This window comes from Tympanuchus pallidicinctus, unplaced genomic scaffold, assembly GCF_026119805.1.
Source record: "Tympanuchus pallidicinctus isolate F22 unplaced genomic scaffold, pur_lepc_1.0 scaffold3, whole genome shotgun sequence".
Taxonomy (NCBI): Eukaryota; Metazoa; Chordata; class Aves; order Galliformes; family Phasianidae; genus Tympanuchus; species Tympanuchus pallidicinctus.
This window is the reverse complement of record NW_026294747.1, coordinates 18,817,334-18,835,143: the sequence shown is the minus strand read 5'-3', so window position 1 is coordinate 18,835,143 and position 17,810 is coordinate 18,817,334. Positions and strand designations below refer to the sequence as shown.

Below are 17,810 nucleotides of genomic sequence, written 5' to 3'. Positions count from 1 at the left end.
AAGCAAACAGGGCTAACGAACCCCTGCCTCAGCCTTCCCAGTCACTGCCTTCCTATTTCCCAAGGTAGTGCTTACACTGCTGAGTAAAACCAAGGGTAGGGAAGAACGGGATACAAATCAGCCTGCTATGCAAGTGTCCCATTGATACTGTGTGGCCACTGAACCACACCATGACACGCATGAAGTCGCTGAATAATTAGGAATTTGAAGTTAGTGTTCTCCTACAGATGGAGAGAATCCTCCTTTATATAAAATACATGTTTTCACAAAGGACAGCAGACCATTTTAAAACAAGTTTGAGATAAAGCTAAGTCTGTTTCTACTCCTCACCAAGATGCAGAGGGCAAAAAATTTCAAAGGAAGTGGGATTGCTTAGTAGTTACATATATAATCAAGTTTCACTATTTGAACATGACTTGAAAATGTATCTGATATTTTTATCAATGCAAAAACAATGTTCTAAGCACACATCACTAGAAAAATGCCAAAATGACTTGCATAAAATTAGTAACCAAACAATTTAAAATATGTTTTTTACATATAGTTTGCATTGTCTCTTTGAATATTTTCTCATAAAGATAGTGGTCCGTATATATTGCCTTGCATCGAGCAGAGTTAAATCAGCAATTGATTTGGTTTTGTATTCTTTCAGCTAAGAAAGCTGTAAATACCAGGATCCTGCCTGCTACATGAACACAAATGGCCTCAGTGGAACCCTGCCAGTTTACAGCAGCAGAAAATCAAGGCCAGAGGATCAAACAGTCTTTTCCATAAGAGCAGGGATTTGTTTCCATGCCATCTTCTTCAAAAGGTTCTGAATTATCTGGTGAGTACTCTCCATACTGAAATTATTTTCTTTCAGTGGCACTGTGTGTATATACAAGTGTATATAATGATACCTTTGTGCATTAACAGAAATATATTTAGAACCATAATGATGTCTGAATCAGATAGATCTGTCTGCAGCTCTTCTCACTTCCTCAATTTTTATCTTATGCTTTCAAAGCCATTATCTCATTAAATAATTACTTTTCCCTTCACACCCACAAGAAGCAATTCAGAGCATTAATATCTATGCTTGGACCATTACCATCTGAGGAAACAACCCTTCAGAATTCTGACCCAATGAAAGTAGTACTAACTTCTCATAAAACTCAGAGTTCGTCCTCATGACTCAGGATCTATCAAGACTGAAGTAGGAAGCAGTCTTTCTGGTAACACCTCAATAAGCAAAAAGTTCACAGCTGATCAGGTCACTGGCTGAGATACGTGCATATTTCTGCTGCATCTCAGACATCAGTGAAATCATGAATACAGAGGGATTAGAAAGTTCCATCACACAGCCTTTATTTCCTATGAATTCACCCAACATCAGAGATTTTACACTTCTTTCACTGAGTTAGAAAGCCAGACCCACTCCCTACTGCAATCATCACAAAGCTGACTCCAGGAAGCACACACTTTCCTTTTCTATTGTGAGTTTTTACCCTTAATGATTTCGAAAACTGGAAAAGTGTTTAGAAAAACCATAAACAGGAAAGGAGGGTGTACCTTACCATGCTGAATGCCTAAAATAATAAAGAGGAAAAATACATATTATTCAGATTACAAAACACCACAGAAATATAGATACAAATCCAAGTAACTAACTCCATGTATATGTATAAAATCTAAAATGCAAATCAAGTACATTTTTTAAAATGATGATTTGGTAATGGAGAAAAGGAAAACAGGCCTTCTCTGTGAAGGATAGTCAGTTAAAAGTTACAAGCCAAAAACAACCATCAGTATATCCAATAAAGCCAATATGTCACACTTGGAAAAGGTAGCCTACATTGGCTAATCTCCACTGTGGTGGAGATTATCATATCTGTCTCTGCTAACAAAGAGCAAAAAAGAGCAAAAAGTAATGCAAATTTAAGTAAATGATCCTATTTTCTCTGCTTAGGATGAATGTTACCAGAGTTCCCATTTTGTTGGGGATTCTGCAGCAGTGTTTCTTTATATCTAATGGAACCATATAATGAGTATACTGAATGACACTTAGTGAGCTTAATAGGCACTCTGAACATTTGGTAAGAGAATCATCTGCCTGTGAGAGGAGGAACCGAATGGCTGAATGTCTCCCTCATGTACAGAAAAAGATTGTTAATGAAATGAATAGGAAATGCACTTAGTTTCCAGAGCTGATTTGGCCTGAAGATCATTATGAACTCCTGGATAAGTCGTCACTGACTATAGTGACAATAGGACTCCAACACAACTTATCTATAGATTTGTACTTCATACTTTTCTAGAAATATATATGTAAATAGTGCCAAATTCATCGTCAGTCATTTTGTGAACTCACAAAAGCCCATCTTTAAGGTTGATTCATTTTCAAAATGACAGACGGTACAGAGCTTTCTTAAACTAAAGATTCTTTACTGTATTTACTTTATTTACATTAAGTACCTATGCTAAGGAAGTGGCATTCCCTGATTCTCTGTTGATGCCCTCAAAGGCTGACCTTGCTAATTTTGTAGAGCGGCTTTCTATTTCCTCCTCCTGGATTTACTCTTGGACCTCTTCCAGAATTTATTTCTCATTCATCCCATTCTTTGCTCTTAGAAATTTCTGACAAAGGAGCAAAACAGTCTTGTATTCTATCAATCTCCAGAGCTTGCTGAATTTCAGTGATGCCGAGTATAAACCATAAGCTGGTACCCAAAATCATCTCAGAAACCAAAAAAAAGTTAAATCTGACAGCCTCTCAATGCCAATTTCTTTAATGGATTAATTCACTATGTTTCTTTCTGTCTGGGTGGATTTCTGTAGCACTAGAAGTTTAACTGTCAGTAGTTACACAACAGCAATTTTGATCAACTCTCTCAAAAGAGTTGACGGTAACCTGGCATATTTATGTCTCAGAAGAACTAAAGCAACTCAGAAGAAAGAAAAATATACCCCCAAATTTATTCACTGGTATAACTCCACATCTTAAAATCTTGCAGTGACAAAGAAAGAGTCTATAGACCAACATGTCAGCTGCAAAAAGTTCCTTCAGCTCTACATTACAGAAAGAAATAAGCAAAGACAGCTTTAGGACTAGCTTTAGGCTAGTCAGTACCAAATATAAGCAAGAGTAGCCATGCCTGCTATTCTGAATCACACCAGCTTGTTTATGTTTCATGGAGCAATTATTCCAGCATGCCTAGAGGCTATGTGGGCTTTACTGCAGTCAGGGATTTTACTTTATTATTTTTTTATTTAACAAATGGGAATTCACAGCTCTCGTTTGAGACATCTTCCAGCTGCTTCGTACCACATCAAAAACAACAAAGAAGCTGAGCAACACTGAGGCCACTGATCTATGCAAAACTCCCTTTGGATTTAGGGACTGACAGAGACCTTCTTAGTCAACCTGAATACCTAAGCAAATCAATGCACAAAATATAAAAAGATGGTAAACATTCCTCACTGCTGAAGGGCTACTATACAAGTGGCTTTGAGCAAGCACTACCTTCCTAATCTGTGTTTTCATTCAGACTAAGACTAGGAGGCGTAGAGAAAGCCAACCTCAGGCTCCAAGGCACCTTGATGGAACAAAGAAAATCCTGAGGATGTCATTTACTGTCCACGCAGACAAAAAGCATCTAGTAAGGGTACAAGAAGTAAGATTTATTCTCCAGAATGCTATTTCATCAGCATTGCACAAAATGCCATTCAGAGTGCATCTGATTCAGTCTTCAGCTCCTGCTGGACTTTACATCTCTCCCCTTCTCTTCAGACAATTCTTACATGGGCATCAGCTCAGCTTCAGAGAACTTAGAGGTCAGTGCCACGTTGTCATAATCAAATTCTTCATCAAGTAAGAATGGTTGAACATCATCTCCCAGTAGCTGTAATGAACAAAAACAGACACATAAATGATATCGCTGCAAGTAATGATAAGGAAGCTCAAAATATAAACTTCTAATTAATATTTAATTAAACTATTTTTCTGACTCCAGCACTCTCAGCTGATTAAGCTGTTTTTAAGTAAAAGAATAAATTCAATTATTCAATTTGACCTAATTTAAGCCATTTAATGTGCCCCATTTGTACTGTTCTGTATCTGAATGAATATCATTAGCTAATTTTGCTTGAGGCAAGGAATCTGAAAACCTCTGCACACATCTATTACAATTCTGCCCCTTGTAGAGACAGAGCTGTGGGGATATGGGCAAGTTATGTGCAGACATGTTGAATTTCAAAGGCAGATTCCATACCCTTAAAATTTGGGCTAGTGTCACACAACACCTCAGTGCACATTCATCTGATGCTAACATAAAATGATGCCCAGAACACAGTTTTGGCAAAGAAAAGGCCTGGAATATGCAAAATGACACAATCAATGTTCATTCTCTAATAATTTTCACCATGTCAGACATATGCAATTGGTTGGTTTGGATGAACATGTATCCAATAAACAATAACCAACACTGGTTGGTTTATGATGAACATAGAGCCTTACTGCACTTGCCAATATTTTCTCTGTTGACATATTGCTCAGCATTTCTGTATTGCTTCTCACTGAAATACCTGAGAATAAACTCTCTGCCTATAAAATAAAATAATGAAAACAAATAACTACAGCATGCCGCATGCTGAAAAGGAACTGCAGGGAGCCACAGCACAAAAGGTTTATAGTAACCAGTTACATAAAATGAATTCCAGAAGTACGCAGGAGACACATCCTCACTGCCCAAACTGTACAGGAATATTCCTTATCCTTTTAGAAGTTAATATAAAGTATCTAGAAATTTCAACCATGACAGATGACTTATCTCCTCAAGGGCTCTGTGTTTCAAAGTCTGATGTACTTCAGTAACAAATCAGCAAAACATCTGTTTAAAAAACAACTTGTTTTTAAACACTTGATGAATCCCCTCTGAAGCTAGTAACTACTTAAGTACACAGTAATAAGTAATGCTTCCTATTTATAGCCTTAGAAACTACAACAGCTACAAAAAGCACAATAACACTACTTGATAGAGCAAATAGCTGCAAAACAACGTTTCAACATAGTCACCACCATTAGCTGTGCATGTTTGCCAGTAATAAACAAGAACCTGCATGCTGAGCTCAAAATCTGCACCAGCAGAGGTGACCCAGCGTCAGTGTCACCAGTGCTGAAACACCACCCACTGTGCTCACATCCACTGTTTGGTCTCCACAAGTGTTCAGCAAGTATCAAAGAAAGTCAGTGAGTGCCATTTTTCCTGCACAGAGAAATTCACTCACACACTTTTGCTTCATATGCATTTCCATGTCAGACACCATTTTATGAGACTGCCCCTCTGCTGCCATCTGTCAAACACAGCAACAGCATGTAGTGGGATACTGGTGGGAAGGTTCAGTCTCTACTGCCATACCACCAACAACCATCCCTAATTTATACGTGCCAACGTGATAAAGTAGGAGGCATTACTTTCAGAGCAGCCCGTGTATTTGAAGTTATGAATAGTCTTACTTGTTTTGCTGAATGCAAGGAAGAACATTCAGCATCTTATGGTCACCAGCCAATATAGAAGACACAGTATGACACAATTTCTGTTAACGTTCTGTCAGAAGCTGCAGTGACACACTTCATACCATTTAATAAATCATAGAAGCAGCACTAGGATTCCTCTCCAGTGGCAGGGCACCCAACAGACACAGCAGTGAATATCCTTGTAAAGGATGCCTTATTAAGTAAACTTTAAAATTGTCTGACTGACCAAGAAATATTTTTCCAGTTTTCTATAATTTTACTGATCATCTACATTGTTCCATGGACCTGGCTGATATTGGCTTCAAGGATGCTGAAGCACATAAATCAGACCCACAGACATTGGCATTAATAAATAAGAAAAGAGAATTTTGTAAATAGAGTTTTTACAGAAAGGTATTTATTTTGCATGCAGACATTTTCTTTCTTATGTCCACAGACTAACTCAGGTAAACCATCATTAACTTTTATAAACAGCACATGAAATAAATGTTTATATAAGACAAAGCCTGCAAACAAGCACTCTTTCCTGTTAGGGATAGACCTTGTTAAGGTCAACTCCTTGACCTTCTCACCACATTTATGTCCAGTTTCTATTTTTCCACAGGCAAAGCTTTCTAAAATTCTGTATTGTTAAGGGTACCAGGAGCTGGCTAATGACTGGTAACAGCAATTACATTTCATTAGCACTCATCTTTCCTTTAAGGAAATACAAAACATTTCTAAAATATGATGTAATATGCAAACAATTTTTTCTGTTAGTTTCGTTGTAACAATATTCTTTACCACGTCAATTTACCACGTTAATTACCAAGGTAATTAAGCTCAGAATAGTTCAAGTTACAGTACACCCTCACAGGGATTCTGCAAGAACAAATCTCTCCTTTCTCTGCTAACGTAGTTACAGAAACCATACAATCATTCACTGTGCCCTTGCGTTCAACTTTGTATCAATCCAATAACTTTTCATGCAAATGCAGATAAATACTGGAAACACTTGTTTAAAAAAACTTAAACCCAAAAAGCTACATGGAGATGGAAGCCAAAGTAAATAAATCTGATTTCACTGCTACCAATTTTTTTGTTACACATTCATTGCACGTTGAAAAGTTTATTCACATTACGTATCTATCAGTGTGCTTCATCTCTCAAACAAGTTCTCAGAGCAGTAAGGATTCTTTTTTTCTGCTTCTTCCAAGAAGGTGTTCACTTCAGCCTTCCACACAGATAAGTAGTATAAAATTTTTATACTGCAATCTGCAATTTTGATCTGTTTCAAAAGGAAGACATTTTACAACAGAACACAAAATCCTCTGAGCTGATCAAGTTATTATCATGTTATTTTTGCCTAAGGTGCTGAGAGAAATATATGAATTTCAGATCTCTAATTTAACCTCTAATTGAAAACTTTTTGAAAGCTTTCTGGGAATAGAATTCTACTCTATTAGAAAGCTGCCAGTTTGCTTAAGATTGCTCCCTTGATTTACTCTCTGAAGAAAATAATTTTCATTTACAGTTCCCGCATGTCCAAATTAATGCTCATATTAATAACTGAAGTATTTTACTGCAGATTGCTTTACAAAGTAATTTTGTAAATAAAATACCTTTAAATGAGACTTTCAGAAGTCCATTAATAACTGGCAACTCAGTCATTGTTATTAATCTGTGTGGAGTTAAAGTTAACTGAACAGTTTGTCCCTGTTCTTCCAAATACCTGCATTTTTGTGTAATTACTCCTAAAATCCACTTGCTAAAATTATGTAAAGGATGCACATACACTCACTGGTGTTTTCATTGTATGCTCAAAGGAAAACTTAGTAAGCCAATAACAATGAAAAAAAAAAAGATGGCTGGGGTGGGAAGAAGGTATATATGCCATTATCTCATAGAAACTTAGTATGTACTGGAGGATTTAGGGCAACACCAAAAGAAGTCTTGAGTTAGGGCCACTGGACAATACATCACGGTCCATTTTCCACTACTGCTTCATCATCCCGGACAACTTGCTCAATCTCTGTCTTCACTGGCCTCTAAAATGATACAACTCTTCCATCTTCTTTCACTTAGTCAATCCTGTCTTAATGTTCTTTCTCGGTCTTAAGGCCTATCAATAAAATCTCAAATCACAGGAAGTCAGTGGGACCTGCACTTCAGGTTTTAGATGCTGTCATCACACAGATAAAATGATAAAAAGAGGCACAGTAAATACTTTTTTGAATGGCCAAAATACTTTTTGAAATTCTTAAACTAAATGCTAACAGTGGAGAACAGAAAGGTTGAATTCATCTTTCCTAATCTCAGCCATAGAAGAGTTAAATTTCTAGGTTAAAGTAGCCAACAAAGAACCAGCCTGACAGTCAGCCTCTGATATCAAACAGATATATTACATCTGAGGACAAATACTGACAGCAAGTGGGATAAATCACTTTCTGGATGTGCTCATCTCTTCCTCCTGACGACAGCACTAAATTAGGCTAAAAGCAGAGCTCAAGTTAGGTGAGATGAATCCTACTTTGAATGCATGTGAACAGCAAGAGCATGAAAAATATGCATTCAACTGAAGTCAAATATACGCAAATGGAAGATAAGAACAAATAAAAACCTAGATATTAATACATAGAGTTAATTTAAAAATATGAAATAGATATACTATATAAAGGAGAGAAAAAATATCAGGACAGAGGAAGTAAATGTTCTGTCTAATGTACTTCAATCATGGAGTGAATGTGGTTTCTGCTACTTCACTCTGGATTGGTCTGTGTTGTTGAGCTGCATATAATAAAGTTTGAGAATATACGTGTATGAAATATATTGAATATATAACACATTTCTAAAACCAGCAAAATTGCTGGCCAGTACAAATAATTTCTTGTGTCACTCACTAAGCTGTTCTTTAGTAATTAGCCAAATTCTATGCTGGCTTTTAACAGAACTTCTCTTTGTACACAAAACTTTCCCTAGCAATAAATTCCACTGAAGTCTCTCACAAATAGGTCCACAGCAAAGAAATTCTCCTCCTACATTGAAATAAGATTGTTTATTTTTCATAGGAAATGGCTTTCCATTATATCCTGTGAAAACCAAATAGGAAACCACATTCTGTTGCCTTTCCCTAGCAGAGTTGCTTTGTTGGACAGAGAACAGTCATTTCAAAATGTTGCCAGGGTAAATCTTTCTTCTTAAGCAGTCCTGTCATAAAGCAAAGCAAGACTTAATTTTCACAGCAATGACAATTTAAAGCACTGAGGGATTTTAAAATAGACCTGTTCAGTCTTGACAGTTCTAAAAATCAGGCCACATTTCTGATACTTAAGTGAAGGCACTAAAATACACATAATCTAGGGAAAATGCTGACTTCATTTTGAGAATTGTGTTGTCTGGTACCAACTGAACACTTGTGAAAAAGAAGCATTAATGTAATAATACTCTATTTCCCTTTCAAAATCCACCTTTTTCTGAAATTGAAGTGAATGCTGCATGCAGTGGAATCTTCAGTTACTTTTCATGAACTATGTTACAGTCACATACAATCATTTATGAACACTGCAACAACCCCCCTTCTTTGATTTTACACAGAAGTTATCAAATGAGCAAACTGTAAAACCTCATACTAAGGGTTTTTGTGTGCCAATGGATATTTCTTAAGGCAAAAAACTGTGAATTACATCAGTCCTTAGGGAAAAGTGCAAATATTTTTATTCACAGAGTGGAATGCACTAGAGCTGGAAAGGTCATTTTAGAACATTGTTACTTTCTCCCAAAGCAGACCTGTTCAAGAGTTTATTGCAAAGAACCAAACACAATTCAACTCATGAAAGGAGGCACTATGCACACTACCATAACATCAATCCTTCACTGGTCACATATCATTATGGCTTATGGTTTAAACCTCATAGGATATCAATAAACATATGATATCAAAACTGCCCCATTTTAGCCAGAAGCTAACTTCAGCTTCTATTACCACAATCAGGCAAGGGAAAAGAGCTATGGAAAAAAATTTTCAATAGAAACATCCCCAAAAGCTAATGCTCACAATGACTGTTTGGATAGGAAGCTAAATGACTTAGAATAAGCCTGTGAGCAATCCACACCTTCTGTTCTACTTTGAAAAGGTCTGAAATTCTGAAGGAAAACAGCAATTCTAAATTAAAGCACGTATTGATTGTGTCTGATTAAAAGACTGAGATTCCATAACACTAAGCTGTTCACACCCATCGTAGACAATACAAATCCTCAGCAGCATCATACAGCATCACACTACCACTTATTTCCAAAAGAATAAATCCCAATTCTGATCACAGTATATTCTAAAACCATTTTTATTTTCAGTGTCACACTGAAGTGATCATTCACTACCTCTTTGTTGCAAAAAAAATGGTTCCTATATTCAGCTCAGTGAGAACTGAATATTATTTTAAGATCATGTGATCACTGGAATATTAAATGGCACATCACTCTCTTCATAAGTTCCCATTTGTTATAAGGTCAGAAAGTGCAAGAGTTTACTTGAATATTTTTTTAGTTAAAGCAATTAAATATTAAAAAGCCCACATACATTTTGGAGCCTTGAAGTCTACATTTTGAAAATGCAAGATAATATAATAACAAAACAATATTTTTGTATTCAATCATTTATCCCAATTCTTAATGTGTTTAAGAATATGTTTTTAATTCAAAAATTAATAATATTATTTTTTTAACTCACAGAAGCTTCTCACAATCTTTCTGTCCTTGTGGAAATAACACTGTAAGCCAAGAGGTTGGGAAAAAAAAAAAAAAAAGAAATAAAAATATGGCCTCATACCTCTTCTGCTTTGTTGTCCAGTGGCTCCTGAACTGAGGAGATTTTGAGCTTCTGCTGAAAAGACTTTTCTAAAGGAAGTGGAGAGCAAGTCCCTATCTCTTCCACCTCTCCTGGAAGAACAAATGACCCTGCTGAATAAAAAATAATGGATGTTAGCCTTCCATTTTATGTGCAAGTTTAGCAAAATCATGTGTAAAATCTCATAGTGCTTAAATGCAGATAGAGGTTTTTTAGTTGTAAGTGTAGCATACTGACTGTTGCATAATATTAGGCAGTTACCTTGAGAACAGATCCATGCAATCCTAAGCTAAAATCTAGATAATAAAGTACACTATACTAAGGAAAAATCAAAGTTAAGTAGATGGTTAGCTCTTCTTTCTTGAGAACACAGCATAGAAGTTCTGCAGCTAGACATGCCCAAACTCAGAGAAAATTTGGTATTAGATTTATGTGTTTCATAAAGAGGAAGGAAAATCCTGAGCAGACTTAGAAATAAGATTGAATTCTAGTCTTGCCATTGATCAGCTGGGCAGTTTATTTCAATTCTCTTTTCCTAGAGTTTCACCATCTATCCATTGGGCATAAGGAATCTTTACAAGTATCTGTCCTAGTATTAATCTCCTGAAGTGTTAAGTAAGCAATACCTGATAGAAGTAATAATATTTCCCATTATGATGCCAGTTGACTCTTGTCCAAGGATATTTAATGGATGTTTGCCCATCCCTGAACTTTCCAATGAGAGGCATTTAAGAGGAATTACATGTATCTGGAACGCGCAACCTTTCTATGCTGGCAGTATTTGGACCACAGTTCACAAGTCTGCAGACTTTCTGAATCACTTCTCCATTCCACACTTAAGGAAAATGTTCGTACTAGGAATGGTGGGTTTGATTTCTGTGACAGCTCAGAATGATATGCCTTTGGTTTACAAGTATCTTTTAACATCAACCAATCTCAACTCTGCTACAGCGCAGATGCATCCATCTTGTCTCCATAATGCTTTCATATGAAGAAACTTAAGGAAACCATATGTCTTGCAATTTAGTTGAAGGATTATGTAAATCAATCTACTCTTTTTTCTGCCTGGTGCACAAATTTCTTTACAGCTTCATAACAGATATTTGTAGCTTATTTTTCTCTTGAAATCTCAGAAACTTTCAAAGTGTTGTTCAAATGTTAATTATGGAACCAATAACAGGGTAGATAGATGCAGAGTGAAAACGAGGAAGTGGCTGTTTATCTCTACCTGTATGCTTTCATCAGAGCAGAGTGGTTACAGACCTCTTATCTTCCTGTAAAGCCACATTTGAAAATAATGATTTCCTAGCTAGGCATTCTTGAAAGTTACATAATGAAATTCTTCATTTATTTTTTCTTCTAGCATCTCTATATTTTTTCAAAGCCAGCAGGACTATCCACTTTGGACTTGTAAAGTAGAACATTCTTTAATAAAGAGCTGAATCTATTCCCTCTGGTATCTCATTCCCAGACTTATGTGTTTTGCTTCATGATTCACAAATAAATGGTTTTCAATTTTCACCTCTACTCTCTTGGTTGCTTATACCTATCTCCAGTCATCTATGTGCTTTCAGTCCTTGTCCTCAGTATAGTATCTGATCTTATTCTTCATCAGTTATATGAGAAAGCTTTCTGAAAATTCTCTATGGCTTCACACATACTCTGGAACTACTTTTTTCATTCTTTCATAACCGGTGTCAAAATTATTTGTAGGACAGAAGTGAGATGTGAATGCTTATTTAAAGGCAATGGCAACTTCTTGTTTCAAACTTGCACCCCAAATATATACCCTCCCTGAAGAGAGGAAAGCCTGGACACCAAGAGGTTTATATCACCTCCTGAGGTAACGTCCATTATTTTAGTACTAAGAGCAGCTTTTTCCTCACAACAGACCAATCTGTGGAGAGAAGATGAAGAAGAAACATTTATGTAACTGCCTGGCAGTGGCTCAAGAAGACATCTCTTAAAAATTGGGACAACAGAAGGAAATTTATTTTTGCTTTTAGCAAGAAGTGCTTGTCATACTCAGAATGTCAATTCCAATTTTTTAAGGCTCGTTAGTAATGCAAACAGTGTTTCAAATTTCCTTCAATCACCCCGTAAGAATGTGGTAATCAACCTTTGTTTGCCAGTAGACATGCCAGAAATGAGCTTTGTCTCTCTATCCTGGCTGCATGACAGCATATGCAAGTCTAATCGGTAAATGCTGCTTTCCCTGATAGTGTTTAATCAAGAAACTCCTTCAGAGAGAAAAATTAGAGAGTTTTGACAGTACTCCTTCTCAATGGGAGCTCCCAAAGGAACTGTAGGCTATTGTAAGTTCTAGCCAGTACCTCACAGCTGATTTAGGTTGCTGTTACAGCACTAGTGGATGATGATCCTAATTAAGCTGCTAATTATGTTCTGTATGGAGGTGATTAATTAGCAACAGGAATGCCATGGATATTGCCAATGGCACTGTATATAGAGATAATTGAGAAGGCAGTGATATTAAAAATATGAGAAGACACTGAAGAATCATCTTCTTGGATAATATGGCAGTGCACTTCTACAATTTTGCTCGAGTCCACTAAAGTTTAGCAGAACAGATTTGGAAGCTGAGAAAATCTTCTTTAGCTCTTTTACTCCACGTGACAGGCTCAGAGAAAGTGATTACTAACTAAATTTGCAAAGACCACTAAATTGTTTTTTTTAGATTCAGTTTGTACCACTGATGTTAATTATAAGTATAGGAAAAAAAATAATCTGTTGGCAGAAAACTGATCTGAACCCTCAGGAATGAAGAAGTATGCAATTATCTATCTTTACTGAGCCAAGTGATGCACAGCTATAGATAGGCCACTGCAGGCTTTACCACTTTTGACACTACATTTGGCAAAAATTCTGTTGATGGGAAGCTGAAGAGGAAAGTAGTGCTAACAAAAAAAAAAAAAAAAAAAAAAAAAAAAAAAAAAAAAAAAAAACATTAAAAGCTAAATTTTGGCTCCTCTCATTCTCAGGCTTCAGGCTGTTAGCCCCAAAGAGCTGTCTAGTGTGAAGTCATCCTGAGGCAGTGTTAAGTGGGTTGCAGAGAGTAGAGGAGATAAAAAGAAACAGATTTGTAGGTTGGGTGGAGCCCAATACTTTAAAAAAAAACGTCCACAGAACTCTGAATCCTGTTCCTGAAGATGATTGTTTTTTTTCAAAATATAAATGGGAAGGCATAGATTATGGAAAATAAAATATTGCTAAATATTGCATAGAGAACTGTTAAGTTAAATAATCAGTCATTCAGGTTCTCCTTATTTTCTTTGGGGCAGCAGAAAATGTGGACCATGAAAAGACAAGTGTGCTGCATCTCAGCATTCTAAGCCCAATCTGTGTATCCTTACTTACACATTTAATCAGCTCTTTTTTAATATACTCCTGTATTTAAAGAAGGCTATACTCAAAGTCCCTAGACATGCTTCTCACATATTTAGCATTTTGTATAAATACTATCTACTATTATTACCCAAGTATCCTTTGAGCCCTACGGCAAGTGATTTGTCACCCATTCTGGAAAGGAATTTTGTTGCCAAAACACAGGTACTAAGCATTCTCCATCTGTCCTTGGAGAAAGCCTCATTATTTCTATTGTTGCCTTAAGCTACTTACAGATTAAATTCAATGAGAAAAAGCAATTAAGCAGTCCACCATACGCATGCTGTCACTACGCTATGGTTTAAAGCTATGGTTTAGGGCAGCAATTTTCCTTTGCCAATTCTGGTTTGCTGAGCCAAAGATTCACAATGAAAAAGTACTGCCTTGCTTTCAGGCTTGCAGCCCAGTGCTGTCTAATGAAAACAGCTACAGTGGATTTGCATACTGACTAAATCTATGGGCTGCTTCTCTCATTAGAAGCAGCTGTGTTCACACTGTAAAAGATACTGGACTTAGTAAAATAATAAACAAAATAAAGCAGAATGATTCATAGAATCACAGAATGGTTTGAGTTGGAAGGGACCTTTAAGACCATGTAGTTCCAGCCCCCTGCTGCAGGCAGGGACACTTCCCTCTAGACCAGGTTGCTCACAGCCCCTCCACCCTGGCCTTGAATGCTTCCAGGGAGGGGGCATCCATAACCTCTATGGGCAACCTGTGCCAGAGTCTCACCACCCTCACAGAGTAGAGAGGAAGAGCCACCTCCCTCAACCTGCTGGTCATGCTTCTCTTGATGCAACCCAGATGCAGTTGACCTTCTGGGCTGCAAGCACAAAGGGATTCTCACAGAACATCTTCCAGAAGGCACCTGGCTGTTTTAACATGTATTTTCTACCATGCTTTTCACACCTTCAGCTTTGAGCCACTTCTCCGTGTGAATATTTATTGCATTAATGTACAATTGCTAACTCAGCTAAATTATCTGCCCTTAAAGTTAAATGAAGTACAGAGATGCTGAACAGTTGCCAATATCAAGCAGAGATAAAAGCTTGCTGTAATTATATTAGCAAGGTATATTTTTCATTGGGTGTCCTGGCTTGTTCTGCCAGTATGAACTCATTTGTCTGACACAGGGGTGGCAGCATTTAAAGAGATCAGCAACAGAATGCCTTTCAAATTTGATTCACACTTTGCCTTACTTATAAATTAATTAGAGCCCTTTACAATCAATCCTTTATTAAAGTGGCCATTAGTGATATTTTATATTCATTAAGGTAAACAAGAGTAGCCATACCATTTTATATTTTATTTTGCATGTTGTTGCTAGAAATAGATATCTTTATATTTCTAGAAATATCTATATTTCTACTTATAGAAATGAGATTATTAATCTCTCTTCATGAAGAAATGTGGATTTTAATGTATAAGAGAACTATCTAGCTATGAGGCCTATTTTCTGCATGATGACTTAGGAGTGAAAGGGTTCTTTTTGTAGTTTTGTTGTGGGTTTATTTTTGACTTGAACAACCATCCTCCATTGAAGCCTTGGGCAAGAACAAGGCTATGCATTTCTGAGTTTGGTTGCTGTTTACTTTCCTTACAGAGCAGAGACAGAATAATTAGCTTCTGACTGTGCAGTATTGTAATGTTATAAAATATAATCTAAATACTTCATGTCATTAATCGGCACTCTTGATTGCTTAGGAGTTGATGCAGCCACTTTCTGTAGCAAAGCAGTTTGTGCAGTGAGGGCTATCTTGTGGGAGGAGTTGAGGAGAGCAAATATTGAAATCAATCAAATGTCAAGTAGAAAAAAAAACAAACTAGTAGTTAGCATAGTGATAATCTACAGCAGTGGTGGTATAATAGTTTTTATTATTGTTTATGGTTACCATTAAAAGCCATAACTGAAAAACTTTCCCAAGTTAGCTTGCATGAAGTTATATTCATACAGCACAAGCAGATGATCATTTCTGTAATTTTCATCTTGTTCAAATGCAGCATGTTTTACTAGGAGGTTTCTAAATGTATGTGATTAGCATTTACTCTTGCACACTGAAAGGCCTGTGGACAGACAATGTCTGCAATGGTCCAGAAAGGGGACCCCAAGTTCTGTCAGTTCTTTTTCATCACTGCCCAGCTTGTACTGTTGAGCTTATTTCTCATCTTCCAGTTTGTGGCTTCTTTTGAACTAGAGATATCTGATGATACTTCTCCTAAACTAGATATAGACCAGTCTTATTTCATTAGTGAAATGTAAATTAAGGCTTCCACCAGTGAGTCCCAGTTTTAATAGATATTATGATAATTGAAGATAAACACAGAACAATGAGAACAGTGTCCTAAAAGGGGGGAAAAATGAGGAGAAGAACAATGCACAGAAAAGAACTTTTCCATTTCTGTGCCTAACACAGGACAGCAATCTCACTCTCCCCTTTCTACTATGCCCAGTACAAAGAAAGATTGTTATAAAACTGACTTAGGCTGGTTTATTGTTTTCTTGTGAGTTACAACCAAGCTCTAAATATTCATCAATTCCAAGCCCGTAAGCCCTCTGACTTCATAAGTACTCTGCACATACGGAAAGGACTAATCAAATAGTTAATGGATTAGACAGACTAATTAAACAGTAACAACTAGGGACCAAAGTCTGCTCTGTCACAGCTTCTTCCAGTGACTTTATGCAAAACTCTTAAACTGTATGGCTTGGTTTCTTTGTGCAGTCACAAGTATAGATGAGGAAAATCACCACAGGGTGTTCCATTTTGGTAGAAACAAAGACCGCACAAGTACCTGTAATAGACAAACAACTGCAGGCACAATATTTCTATATACTTTTCAGTGGCAGGAGAGTTAAATTTTTTGTACTCATAATGGAGAAATTCAAAACAATTCAAAATGCTCATAGTTTGAATGCTCAAAGAAGTTCACCGTGTATTAAAGATAATTCTTATTCATTTTAAGCCCAGGATGAAATCACTGTAATGAGTAGGGAAAACATTTTCATTAAATATTTCCACTTCATAGGATTCTCTTTTAGCACCCGATTTACTTTGTGGGTTACACTTTCTAATTAAAATAATTTCTATACAAAACAGAGGAACAGAAAAATGAGAAAGTTGCCACAAAAAGTTGAAAAACCTTGAAAAAAAATCAGTGCCTAACAGGTAACTTAATATCTCATCTTAGAGTGTGGACATGAATTCATCAGTCTGGGGCATACGGGCAATTGGGAAAATTTTCTAGCAATAGAAGAATGGAGGAAAAATAAAATTTTTAAGAGATAAACTGTTCTGCTAAACAATGTTTCAGAGTCACTAAAAAGAATAAAAAGTAATATCTGTACACATGGATCCAAAGACAGAATCTGATTGTGAATATGAAGATGGATAAAACGTACCATTGCATGGCTCTCCATCTATGTATGTTTCTAAGTAATGGTCCACCTGCAGTGAAAAAAAAAAAAAATAAAGTGAAAAACAGATCAAATTCCATCCCTTTCAGTACAAACTACAAAAAAGCAGAAAAGCATTAAGTTGTCTTCTTTGTCATCTCAATTCTCCTCTGTATTTTTCCAAGAAAGAATATGATTTTTTTTCAATGTAAAACACAAAGGAAAAACTTCTAAGTGTAGAAGGATTTCTGCACAGGATTGCTGCTGCAGCTGTTGCATACCAACTACAGCGAAAGAAGCTCAAGCTGAAGAGCAACCTTTTCAAAATCTTGGTAGGAAGATGGAGAAGTCAAATATTTTCAAAGAAAAAAAGCTACTCTGTGGATTTGCAAAGGCACAACACGTGACACAGGCACAGCTTAAACTGTAAACTTCATCTTTCTATATTTGATATTAATATTGAACTGAATGGAAAATGAAAAAGCTAAGGATTATGTAAATTTTAATACTTCAGCTGGGACGTATCACTACTGTTTTTATCAGGCTGATATCTGCTGAAAACAGTCCACACTATAGAACAAGTATCACAAGAGTTACTTCATATTCAAGGCAGCACTCTGAATAGATGCAAATATGAGAGTCAAAGAGCTTTCCCAGCCCATCTGTAAATAGTGTTA

The 17,810-nt window shown here is 36.4% G+C and overlaps 2 protein-coding genes across 8 annotated transcripts in view; one reads left to right on the top strand and one right to left on the bottom strand.

The window, feature by feature from the left end:
- Nucleotides 1-725: 725 nt before the first annotated feature.
- RAG2 (recombination activating 2) overlaps nt 726-17,810 on the top strand; it is a 44,579-nt gene continuing 27,494 nt past the window's right edge. Inside the window, exon 1 of the mRNA XM_052694611.1 lies at nt 726-826. The gene's annotated coding sequence lies outside the window, so the exon portion shown is untranslated. The remainder of the gene's footprint in view (nt 827-17,810) is intronic.
- The window catches only part of IFTAP (intraflagellar transport associated protein), a 41,353-nt gene continuing 24,873 nt past the window's right edge, over nt 1,331-17,810 (bottom strand). For 5 of the 7 annotated variants that reach the window (XM_052694615.1, XM_052694619.1, XM_052694617.1 and 2 more), the window contains 3 exons: nt 17,140-17,185; nt 10,320-10,450; nt 1,331-3,881 (listed from right to left, as the gene is read on the bottom strand). In XM_052694615.1, the coding sequence (XP_052550575.1) occupies nt 3,777-3,881; nt 10,320-10,450; nt 17,140-17,185 (282 nt within the window). In that variant the 3' untranslated portion in view covers nt 1,331-3,776. The remainder of the gene's footprint in view (nt 3,882-10,319; nt 10,451-17,139; nt 17,186-17,810) is intronic. The other 2 variants (XM_052694616.1, XM_052694620.1) reach the window with 1 other exon arrangement.